Raw genomic sequence first — 12,362 nt, 5'->3', positions numbered from 1 at the left:
ACAATGATTATTTCATTTTATTACATTTTCCCTAGCTCGTACTCAAAACGTCGTCGTATGGGAACTCTCCAGTACATTCACTTTTGTCTCGACATTCCATCTGCAAATAGTGTGCGTTCTTCTTTGTCCCTCAGACGGAGTGAGAATTCCCTCTCACTCTGTCTATTCTCAAGCAGATATTTTAAAATTTTCTCTTTCGAAATGCTCTGAAGCACAATTAACCTGAACCGAAAAAAAGCAGGAATTTACGTGAACTCAATTGCAGCGACCAGAAACACAAGTACAAGTGTGAAAGAAGACAAATCGCAAGTATACATCACAACCCAGAAACCACAAATCGTTGCTCGAATCCAGTACACAATTTATGTTCAAGGGTTAGTTTAAGGCTCACTTCAGCTTTTATATATTGGATGAAGCTTGGGCAAAACAGGGAAAGAGTTAGTTCATACACAGAGAGACTGGTGGTTTGGCTTTGCTGCTCTGTTTCTCTCACTCCAATATTCGCCAATTTCTTTCTGGTAAGCGAGATTAGTTTCTGATGATTTCTTGATTCTCTGATTGAATTTATTGCTACCCTTTTAATATTTGGGTTATTGAATTGTTGGGTTTCAATCGAATTTTTCTTTTCTTTTTTCAGAACGATGGATTTGAGGATTGATATGCAGCGGGCTTCCTTTGCTCAAGTAAGTGCATAAGTTTCTTCTTCTGTGATGTTTGCATAGTGGGTATCTTTTGCTTTGGACTGAACCTCTGTCGCACCGATACACCAAAAATTGGGGGTATGCCCGTATCAGATTCGGCCCCAATATGATACGGGGCCGATACGGGGATGTTGACTTTACGATACGGCTCCGATACTCCATCGATACGGTCATGATACGCTCGCGATACGGTCTCTATACGTCAAGGGACAATTTTGACGGCAACCAAAAAAGAAGAAGAAGAAGGAGGAAGAAGGAAGAATGAAGAAGAAAAGAACTTACTTGCGCTTGCAGCTGCTGCGATTTTTCAGTTGCTGTGCGAAGAAGAGGCGGCGAATTAGTGAAGAAGATGATGTTAGGTGCCCTAATTACAATACGCACCGTTTTAGTTGCATGTTAGATGGCTTATGTTAAAAAAAATTGTTTTATACAATTTTAAGTCTGATGCATTCATTCGGGCCCAGCCCAATAACTGAAACAAGTCACATATGGCCTAGAAAAACATAACGAACCAAAAGAAAAGGCCCAAAATGCTAATTTTACATATATATGTTTATATATTTATATTATTTTAATTACCGTATCGGTGCAGTACCTATATCCTACGTTTTGGAGATTTGCTGTATCGGTGTATTGTATCGGATATCGGTGTATTGTATCGTATCGGAGTACCTGTATCCGTATCGGTGCAACATAGGGACTGATACATATCTTGTGCTCTTTAATTTCCAGCGCAAATTACCCGTTAGAAGTTTACTCCTTTTACATTGTAATTAGATTGCTGGATGGTTGTTCATTTGGTGTTTCCTGGTTGGAGGTTGAGGCTTTGCTCTAGATGATTTTAGCCCACAAAAGAGAAATTAGTCTATATGTTTCAATTTATTTTGGAAACATAATCAATCTAACTAAAATGGTCATGTAGGCAAACAATAGGATAGTCACTGTAAAAGATTGGTGTGATCATAAAAAATGGTACTGACAAGCTTTTAAATGTGCTTATTGACCTACTAATTAGTTCAACTTTGTGTTTTGTTTTAAATTCAGATATTTGTTGTAGTCCATATAAGAAAGGGCCTATTTCTTATTGTCTTCTACATAGTTGAAGCACCTTCATATGGCATAATGAAGTAAACGAATATGATTGAATTTGATCTGTACATTATAGCGAGGTTGTTCTTTAAAATTGGCATGGGGAAAGTAGGAAACCTTGAGTTTGTTTTCTACCTCACCAAGTAGTGCAAAGAAGGCTTCGTTGAAGCTTTATTCTTTGGATGATGGCTTTGTGTAATTGATGTTGTTTCTCTGTTCATGTAATCGGAAATGAGTTTTAATGTAGGTAATAAACTTTTAAAATAAATTATGAGCGTGAAAAGATTGCAAGCTTTTTGAGAGGGTAATGGATTGTGAATTATTGGGCCATTTATTGTAATATCAGAAAAGCCATGTATTTGGATGATTATGGCTGATCGATATTCATTCATTTCATATGCTACTTACTTTGATATTAAAGTCAATGTTGATCCTGCGTTGTGGCTGCTGCAGATTGGCAATCTCGGGCTTCTGCTCCTATGGCATATTCTACACCTTTTTGTCAGCATATGGTACTTTCTATTGGGTTTAGCTTATGTGCTTCAAAGCTATCTTATTTCTGGTGGAGTACTCAAGAGCTACAAAGCCCTTAATTTGGCCAAGCTACGGTACCTGGCAATTGTGATAGAAAGTGAAGAAGCTTACCAAACATCAAAAGTAATTGAGCTGCTGCAGTGGCTAGAAGCTATTGGTGTGAAGCGTGTGTGCCTCTACGATACTGAAGGTAATGGTGGTTTGCTATCCTGATTGATGTCAGACGCTTTCTACTATTGGTATGCAACAATGTAACATATGTATTTAAATCTTGTATTATTATTTGACTTTTCTGATGTCCAGGAGTGTTGAAGAAATCAAAAGAAGCCATCTTGAATAAACTGAAAAACGCAAGCGAATTTAAGGTGTTGTCTTCTGTCCCTACAGTAGAGTTACTTTCTGGTTCCACAATTCTCCACCGTAAATTAACTAATTAGCATACTGGGAAGCAGTTCAGGCTGTCACGATCAATCTTCCATTCTAGGTGTTTCTAGAATTCAGGATTGTGTTGAGACCAACAGAGTTTTCTTTTGATACCAATACCAAGCAATTGCCTTTAATTTTTGTTTTATATTTTTAATATGACTCCTATATAAAGCATACATTGGTAGTCCACCACTAGATTACTGACGTAGGGCGAGTGAGGGTTAAGTTTATGCAAAGTAGTATTTTTTTCTTTAATTATATAGATCTGATAAATGATTTGTGCCTTTCACAATGGACAGTTATGCATTATTGATGATGCCAAAGTGTATACCTAACTTAACATCCATGCTGTGCAGGCTTATGAAGATTTAGTCGATCAAAACCGCATGTCTCTGGAATTTTCTTCATTTTCTGATGGAAAAGAAGCTGTAACCAAAGCAGCTAACTTACTTTTTGTGAAGTATTTGAAGTTGGCCAAATCAGTTGGAGATCATGAAGAGAAAATCTTTACAGAACCTGACATGGATGAGGCACTAAAAGCTATTAGTATGTTTTACTGTCAGATGCTCAATTGTCTACAATAATGGTTACCTGCACAATTCAATTTGACCTTACAGGTGTTTATGGTATTATGCTTTCAGGTTGTAGAGGGCCAGACCCTGACCTCCTATTGGTTTACGGACCTGCAAGATGCCACCTTGGTTTCCCTGCATGGAGAATTCGATATACTGAGATTGTGTGAGTGTTCTTCGACAGATGTGTGATGCAGTTAGCTGCATATATTCCTATATATGTCTACTTGATTTCTAGTGAAACTTAAACCACAAAGCCATGGTGCTGGGAAAGATGGAGTAACCAATCTAACCATAAAAATAGGCCAGAACAGGAAAAAAAAAATTGTTAGTTTTGAGCCAGCTGATTTGTGTATAATACATACATACATGTGTTTGTGTGTGTATGCATTTATCTCCTTTGTCTCGTGCAGATTTTTTTTTCTGCAGTACATTTTCTGGGAACTTTTGCAACAGAAGCTTCTCCTTGCTGTATTGTGTTTGTACCGATTTTGTTTCTGAACTGATTGTGTCCCATATTTTGCTTTACAGACATATGGGACATTTGAACTCTATGAGATATGGTTCCCTAATTAAAGCCATCTACAGGTTCACCACTGTGCGCCAGAACCATGGTAAGTGATGTTCCTCTTCATTTGTCTAATTGTCATCTCTTGTAATAGTTTGAGAATGAATTAGTGATTTCATAAGATCCCTAACAAGTTTGCAACGGAGTGCTTAAAACTGTTTGTTGGTTAAAATTTGAATTTATTGTATTATTTGTATAACTTGGTAACCATTTTCAATTTAAAATAGTTGTATGGTTTTAATTTTCATCATCGAGCCGTACGTAGAAACTGAAGATTTGTGGAATTTGGTTTGAATATTATGTATTGTTCTTGTTCCAACAGGTAAATGATATAGCAGTTGGAAGTTCATAGCTTGGATAAATGATGGCTTATACAAAGAGTTCTCAAAGTCCAAGTCTGCTTACCATCTTCCTTGTACCCTAATTACGTAAACAATAATCTTGCTTATGTACCAGACATCCATTATGTTATAAGTTATAACCAGTAATCTTCACCCAACTGCACATCTCTTATTGATTTTCAATTAAATGGCAAGGATAACCGAAAAAACAAAAGTGGGAAATTAAATGGCAACATTTCATTTTCATAGATGAATAAAAGTCGAAACGTGTTAATCCGAACGTGTTCATTTTCAACTTTTATTATTTCTTACGGTAGTTGGGTGTCGGTGCCAACCACAAATCAAGATGATATGCATATCATTCATGTCAAATCTCAGTAATTATTCATAGTCAATTCTCATTATTTTTGAAAATATTTAAATAAAAAAAAAAAGTAAATTGCAGCTATAATCCTTTAATTAATTCAGTTCTTGAATTCTGCGAACCAAGAGGATATTTGGACTGATTGGTAATTTCAAATGCAGGGTACCTAGATTTTGAGAGTTTTTTTTCCTTGTTTTTTTTTTGGCGGACAAACGAGTACTTGAATAAAACCAGGGCGCAAACAAACCACCAAAAACAAACAGGCAGGAGTCCAATGACAGGGGACTACAGGCAAATAAAACATCAAAAGTGAACATAGCTTGTGGATACAGATTGGAAAGAAAGAGACGCTGCTTCAAAAAGTCTTAAGTTGTCACAAACCAACCAGCATCAGTCTAATCATTTTGGGGCGGTGGGCATGGTAGGCCATCCTTGTTTAGAATGCTTGTCAGAGAGGATGGGGGTCGGTCAACCCAGACAAAAGAGAGCATCCTTGAGGAAGATAGCTTGGCCAAGTGTTACTTGAGAGATTATTCGTGTTACTTATTTATTTGTTAGTAATTAAATTATAGGTGTAGATATACTATAGGACATAGCTTGGTTTTTGTACTTGTTTCATTATTTAATATTTCCTCATTCCAATTTCATATGGTGTAGTAAACAACTTCAATGGAAATCCATAATCTAACTCTCCTCAATCCATATAGTTTAGTAAACATCTTTAATATGAATCCAGAATCTAATTCTCCTCAATCCAACTCCTCCTCAATTTATTTTATCATCAATTCAATTCTTCCTAATCTAATTACGGGTTAGGAAACATACCAAAAATGTATATGGCAACACAATTGTAACGGAGCGTTGAATCAAAATTCTAAAAAACATATATCTTTAGTCTAAGAAATATGAATAGGAGGCACCTAAATCTAAATGCCCCTTTTTTTTACAAGAAAAGGAACACCTTATTATTAAGGAAAAAGAAATTAATTTCACAATCTTTTACATGGTTATATATTAAAACTTAAAAAGAGATGTTATAAGGCATATACATATTTGTGTATTTTTTTTTCCCAAGCAAGAAAAAATATATTACTTAAAATAACATCAATGTTAGTTACCTATCACAATCTTCTTCCTACCGAAAAAGAAACCATTCTCACAAGCTATTACATGGTTATCTATTAACATGAACGGTAGTTAAACATCACAATCTTCTAACCAAAAAAGAAAACCTTATCATCTTTTTATTGATGTGGATATCCATCTCATCTGCCACATAAGATGGTATGAAAATGTGAGATAAAAATATGATAAGTGTAGCATTACCAATAATTTGGATTAACCAACTTTTGAGGGTCGTTTCAAATTAGTACCAAATCTTTAAAATTTTATACGTAGGTATTTTAACTCACGAAAAACATACAAATTAGTTAATCCATTACTTACATCGTTCTATCTAATTTAGCACGACCCTTAAAATTTGGATACTTTTATGTAGTTCACCCATAATTTTCAATAGAGGATGTGATTACCTCGACAAATACAAAAGATCAACCAATGGTAAGGGGGCCCATAAACGAGGAATGCCTTTTATGTGGGGGCCCAACAGAATCTACAATCCATATCCCTCGTGACTTGCTTGGCGTAGTCCGATATCAAGCAACCGCGGGTGGAATGGGACAATGATGCTTATTACCCAAGGATTGGGTGTTGCGATGTGCAAATTCACTCAGTTATCATGACTTGGGAATGGGAAACACGTAATGGGTGGCTACAGGAGGATTAGGCCTGACCAAGTCGGCTTGAGTGCATCTTTGTGGCTACAGGATTTTTTGCGGGTTAATGATTTCTTAGGGTCACATTAGTGGGCATAGTCAAGCAGAACAAAAGTGGCAGCCACCAACCTCATGTTAATACTCCCAAAATCAATGTGGATGGTGCTTGGAAGCCAGGGACCACAGAGAGGGTGGCGTTGGGGTGGTTGTGAGAGACTCAAGCGGCAAATTTGTGGCGGGTTGTGCGGTTAAAATGAATAATGTATCCTCATGGAAATGGGTTTTTAAAATGTTAGTCTTCGAAAGTGATGGTCACAAGGTCACTAGAGAAGGTTTTACCCATATTCGTTGTAGTGACAATTCAAATTTTATTTTATTTATGGTGTATTGTATGAGAACTGTAATTCGTAATCAAGGAACTGTCATTTGTCCTTTATATGAACTCAGACTTGTTGTACTAGTTGTTTTACATTAATAATATTTTATCACTTATCATAAAAAAAGAAGAAGGGAAATTTGCATAAATCCCACCCGAACTTTTAGGTATGTGCGCCATTATCACCTGAACTTTTAATTTTAATTTTAATTTTTAACCACCTGAACTTTATAAAGTATTGCAATCCACCACCTATGTCTAATACCGTTAAAGTTTCTGTTAAATGCAAGGGTATTTCAATCAATTCACCGCACTTAAAGAAAATTATAAAAAAAAACTAAATTTTAAAAAGAAAAAGAAATAAAAATATCAATCACCAACAATAATGAGGAGTTAGATTACTTGTGAAATTAAAATCCCAATTGAATATACCCCTCTAAATTGGAAGAAATATGAGATTTTGGTTGGTTATAAAACACAAAAAGATTTAGGCCTTAGAGCAACTCCACCCATTTGCCCTTAGCCATGGCAAGGGGGGACGTGAATAGTGGCTGCCCTTGCAAATAGTATTGTGTGTTTCCACCCATTGCCATGGCAAATGGCAATTACTATTCATTTTTTTGGTTTTTTACACAAATTTGTTTACCTAAACAATTCATTTGGATAAGATTTTTGGGTTCGTACGTGTCAATATTTATTATAAAATTCATATCTCAATCGGATAAAATTTTGGTATTTATATAAATAAAAAAAAGCAGTAATTTTTTGGTATTTTTTTTTTATAAAAAATTTGATTTTTTTATATTTTTTATTGCACAAAAATTGGCTGCCATTGGATTGGAGAAAAATCGATCGGAGAGCCCAGAGCGCGACACGTGGACTTTAGCGTGTAGTGCATGGCCGTAAGCGTCAACGAGCACTTGGGGTCATCAGAGCACGCGCCGCGTTTTGGACCTTGGGCTGAATCGCCTTCGTGCGGCCGAGTTCGTGGGACCCGCCACTGGGCTTGACCGCTGGAAACGATTTTTTCGAAAAAGCAAGCCCAGCCCGAGGCTCAGGCATACCGCTGGAGTCTCTCTTAGTTTTCACATGATTTTCATAGTTCTTGGAAGATTTGAAAAAAGTAGAGCTATGGTTTTCATAGATCTTGGGAAATAAAAAAAAGTGAGGCAAATTCTTCATATGGTTTTCATGGATCTTGGAAAGAAAAAAAACCAACGCCAATTCGTCTACCCCTCCCCCAACCCAATGTTGTGCATACACCATCAATATCATTCAAAAGGCTAAAACAAGCCAAACAAAATACGTAACAGATAACCATAAAAGCATCCGATACACATCAAAACACCTCAAGCATCAACACCTCAAGCATCAACACCTCGACTAGACCAGTAGGGAAAAAAGCACTCTTCCCAGCCTATGAAGATGCTTGAGGGCACAATAGAAAAAAACTAGGGGGGCCAAGAAGGCCATCAATAGAAAGAACTTGGAACAGTGAGGGAGGGGGTTGATACACCATCAATTCTATTTCACCCTCGAATTGGCCATTGATGCTAATATGTGCTCAACTCTATTCTGCATACACCCTGCTTTGCCATTACATGCCTTTACATTCGTGATAGTTAGGTTAACTTTATTTTTTCATTTTTTAAAATTATGTTGTTTTAAAATTATTTTTAATTATAGTGACAGAGGAAAATGTTCTTACATTTAACGGCAATTTTAACGGAATTAAACGTAGGTGGTGGATTGCAACACTCCACAAAGTTTAGGTGGTTAAAAATTTAAATTAAAAGTTTAGGTGACAATGGCTCAAATATCTCAAAGTTCAGGTGGTATTTATGCAAATTTCCCAAAAAATACAAAAGATAAGGTATATATATGTAATTGTTTTCCCAATAACATGAATGATGGTTAGGTGTCAATATCAATTATTGTTATATGTCCTTTGTGAGCCATTAATGAGAATATTCTGATTATTGCTTTTGAAACAACAAAAAAAATTTACAATAAAAATATATTGTAAATGGAAGGCACATTATATAAAATCCTTTCGAATAAAAATATATAAAATATATTTTCTCCATTGCATAGAGATATTTAATTATATTGTAAATGGATTTATCCGTACGCCGGGGTTGGTGTTCTTTTGGGATACAAATTCTGGTTTCTATTAGTAGGGCCAATCCAGGATTGGATATGGAGGATATGGATTTATCCAAATAAATGAGGGACTAAATGGTAAAACGTTCTCGAGGGGTTAACTTATCCAAGCGGATCATAAGAAGTAAATACATTTTATCTTTTCATGGCAGCCACCTCATGCTAACACTCTCAAAATCAATGTGGATGGTGCTTGGAAGCCAGGGACCACAGAGAGGGTGGCGTTGGTCTGGTTGTAAGACTCCAGCGGCAAATTTGTGGTGGGTTGTGGGATTAAAATGGATAAAGCATTCTCTGCGCTACAATTTTGTGGCGGGTTATGGTGTTAAAGTGGATAATGTATTCTCTGCGTCATAAGTGGAGACTTTGACTGCAATAACATGTACAATATTGGCGATGGAAATGGGTTTGAAAGTGATGCTTTCTAGGTCACTTGGTAAGGTATTACTCATATTCGTCATATTGACAATCCTGATTTTATTTTATTTCCGATGTATTGCATGATGATTGTAATTCATGATTAAGAAACTGTCATTGACTCTTAATATGAAATCAAACTTGTTGTACTAGTTGTTTCAAGTCACTTAATATGAAATCAAACTTGTTGTACTAGTTGTTTCAAGTCAATAATATTTTATCGCCTATCATAAAAAAACAAAAGGTAAGGTATATATATGTATTTTTTTTTCCCAATAACATGAATGATGGTTGGGTGTCAATATCAATTATTGTTATAGGTCCTTGTTGAGCTATTAATGAGAATAAAGAAGTCCATTTTTCCAATAGAGAAGAGAGTGATTCCTCTATTGCTTTTGAAAGAACAAAAAAAAAATTATTATAAGGGAAAAACACATTAGAAAATCCTTTCGAATAAAAATATATAAAATTTATTTTCTCCATCACATAGAAAACATTTATACTAAAATAAAAAGAAGAGTATTTAAATCCTACTAGTAATATTAAAAATCCCTAGTAAAACCCTAGTGGGCTGGACTGTAAATCCTAGTTGACTTGACTTTTGTTTTCCTCACCATCGCCTTGCTTGCTCTGCTTGAGCAGGGCATTCGCTTTTTTCCACTTGTGATATTTACCAAACAGCACCTCTATGTCTTCAAGGGTTCTTCCCCTGGTTTCGGGGAGCAACATATAAAAGAAGACCCAACTCACCGCAGCAATCCCCGCGTAGAGAAAGAAGGACCCACCAATCGTAATGGCCTTGTATAGTGAGAGAAATGTCATGGATATGACGCCACTTGTTATCCTGTTAACGGCCACTCCCATACTAACTCCTTGCGCCCGTAGCTTCAGCGGGAAGATCTCAGAGCTATAAACCCATGTTATGGGCCCCAACCCAATCGAGAAGAACGCAACGTTCAATAACACCATGGTGATGCACAACGCGATGGCCCACGGGACCGTGTCGTGGTGTTGATCGATGATCGTGAGGCCCACCCCGAGGCATACGAGCGAAAATATCATCCCAGCCACGCTGGACAAAAGCAACGGGCGCCGCCCGAACCGATCAAGGAAAAACGTGGCGACCAAGATGGCAATGGTCTTGACAAATCCAACGGCCACGGTTGCAAGGAGCTTGTGGTCGTAAGATTTGATCCCCGCCTTCTGGAAGATCCTGGGGCTGTACAGGACGACAGAGTCTATGCCCGAAGCTTGTTCGAAGAAGTGGATGCCGAGGGCTGCGATCAAAATATGGCGAACGGCTGGCGTCGGGTGCAAGATCAAGTCTTTCCATACCCCTTCACCACGGCTTTTCTTCGGGACCGGAACAACGTCGTCGTCTAGCTCTTTGGCGATGCCTGCGGCTTCTTTGATGTCGTCTAGCCTCAACTGAGCCTCATCCTTGGAGGCTGAGGTTTTGTCGAGGACGCGCTTGGCGTCCCCAAGTCGGCCCTGCATGACGAGCCAACGAGGCGACTCTGGCATGGCTAAGACGCCGACGGCGAGAATAATGGCGGGAAGGGCGCCGATGCCGAGCATGAACCTCCAAGCGAGGTGAGCTGGGAGCTTGGAGAAGGCGTAGTTGGAGACGTACCCCAATAATATGCCAATATTGACGAACACCTGTACATAAATAAATCAAATAAATTAGTATAAATTCACACCTATAAACTACAGAAAGTCATAAAACACTTGCCAAAAAAACTCATACAACCCGTTCACCTAATCTCTTTAATAAATCTTACGTTGTCAAAAGTTGTTTCCAACCACCTCCACATCCACATCCACATCCAAAAGTAGAAAATCAAAATCAAACAAAGGGTATATGGTGGGGAGAACTGGATAAACATCATCACAGGTATCAAAAGCTGTTTCACATGATGTCTCCAAAAGTGCTTCCCAGATCGTGTGACGTGATGATATCACAAGTGAGGAAACAAACACTTCCTACTTTTGTTTCACATGAAACCAGCTTGGTTTTGTTTCAGGCTCAAAACAAAAACAGAAGGTAAATAAACAAATAAGGAAAGAAAACAAACCTCAGGGAAAGATGTGAGGAAGCCACGGGACAAAGTCGGAGCGATCTCGGCGGTGTAGACCGGAGAGATCATGAGACCGTAGCCAACACCGATTCCAGCAACGAACCGGCCGAACATAAGGAAGCCGTAGCCCGGGGCGACTCCCATGAGGATAGCTCCGACGAAGAAGATGGCTCCGGAGAGGACGACGGTGTACCGGCGCCCGATCCAATCGGAGGTTCTGCCGGCCAAGGCGGAGCCGATGAGAGAGTAGATGTTCAATGTGCCGGTAAGTATTTGAATCTGGACGTCGTTGATTTTGAGGTCATCTTGGATGAAGAGGTTCGCCCCACTCATCACACCAATATCTATAAACAAAAGTGACCACACACAGCTCATACACTCCAAAACCAACAATTTTTTTCTTGCAGAATTAAGATTAAAAAAAGTAAGAGAAAACGATTTCGAGTGCTAATAGGATAGTTACCGTAGCCCAGTAAAATTGATGTCATGCAAGCCAAAATGGAGCAGGCAATGGCGAATTTGTTTCTCTTGGGTTTCTGTGGCGGATCAAAGTCTGCTATTACTGTGTTCTTGGGTTGGCCGGAGATGGCCTTGTCTTCAGCTATCGGGTCAGCCATCTCGATCTAGACAGAGGTAGGGAGAGATAGGTAGAGAGAGAGAGAGAGAGAGAGAGAGAGAGAGAGAAGTAACAGAGAGTGAGCAGCGACAGGGAGAGAGTGAGAGAGGAATAGAATATAATTCATTCAATATATAAGCAAACTCTTTCGTAAAGTAGTATTCATTATTGTAAAGGAATTTATCCGTATGTCAGGGTTGGTGTTCTTTTGGGATACGAATACCTGGATTGGATATGGACGATAAGGATTTATCCAAAAATAAATTCAAATAAATGCGGGACTCAAATGGTAAAACGTTCCCGAGGGGTTAACGTATCCAAGCGGATCATAACAAGTAA

The 12,362-nt window shown here is 38.0% G+C and overlaps 2 protein-coding genes across 3 annotated transcripts; one reads left to right on the top strand and one right to left on the bottom strand.

The window, feature by feature from the left end:
* The first annotated feature begins 75 nt into the window (after positions 1-75).
* Positions 76-4,389, top strand: LEW1 (Undecaprenyl pyrophosphate synthetase family protein). Of its 2 annotated transcripts, XM_008238639.2 has the most exons (8): positions 76-518; positions 638-683; positions 2,244-2,514; positions 2,628-2,689; positions 3,107-3,296; positions 3,392-3,488; positions 3,854-3,936; positions 4,213-4,389. In XM_008238639.2, the coding sequence occupies exons 2-8, from the start codon at positions 642-644 to the stop codon at positions 4,218-4,220; spliced, it is 753 nt and encodes a 250-aa protein (XP_008236861.1). In that variant the 5' UTR covers positions 76-518; positions 638-641; the 3' UTR covers positions 4,221-4,389. The 2 variants fall into 2 exon arrangements, with proteins under 2 accessions (XP_008236861.1, XP_088910566.1); XM_089054440.1 differs by lacking the exon at positions 4,213-4,389 and having other exon boundaries at positions 3,854-3,944.
* Positions 4,390-9,773: 5,384 nt separating this feature from the next.
* LOC103335623 (putative polyol transporter 1) lies at positions 9,774-12,133 on the bottom strand. Its single transcript, XM_008238638.3, has 3 exons — positions 11,871-12,133; positions 11,405-11,751; positions 9,774-10,988 (listed from the first exon to the last, which is right to left on the bottom strand). The coding sequence occupies exons 1-3, from the start codon at positions 12,022-12,024 to the stop codon at positions 9,912-9,914; spliced, it is 1,578 nt and encodes a 525-aa protein (XP_008236860.1). The 5' UTR covers positions 12,025-12,133; the 3' UTR covers positions 9,774-9,911.
* Positions 12,134-12,362: the final 229 nt, after the last annotated feature.

Source organism: Prunus mume, linkage group LG6, assembly GCF_029339155.1.
Source record: "Prunus mume cultivar Tortuosa linkage group LG6, ASM2933915v1, whole genome shotgun sequence".
Lineage (NCBI taxonomy): Eukaryota > Viridiplantae > Streptophyta > Magnoliopsida > Rosales > Rosaceae > Prunus > Prunus mume.
This window is presented reverse-complemented; position numbering and strand designations above follow the sequence as displayed.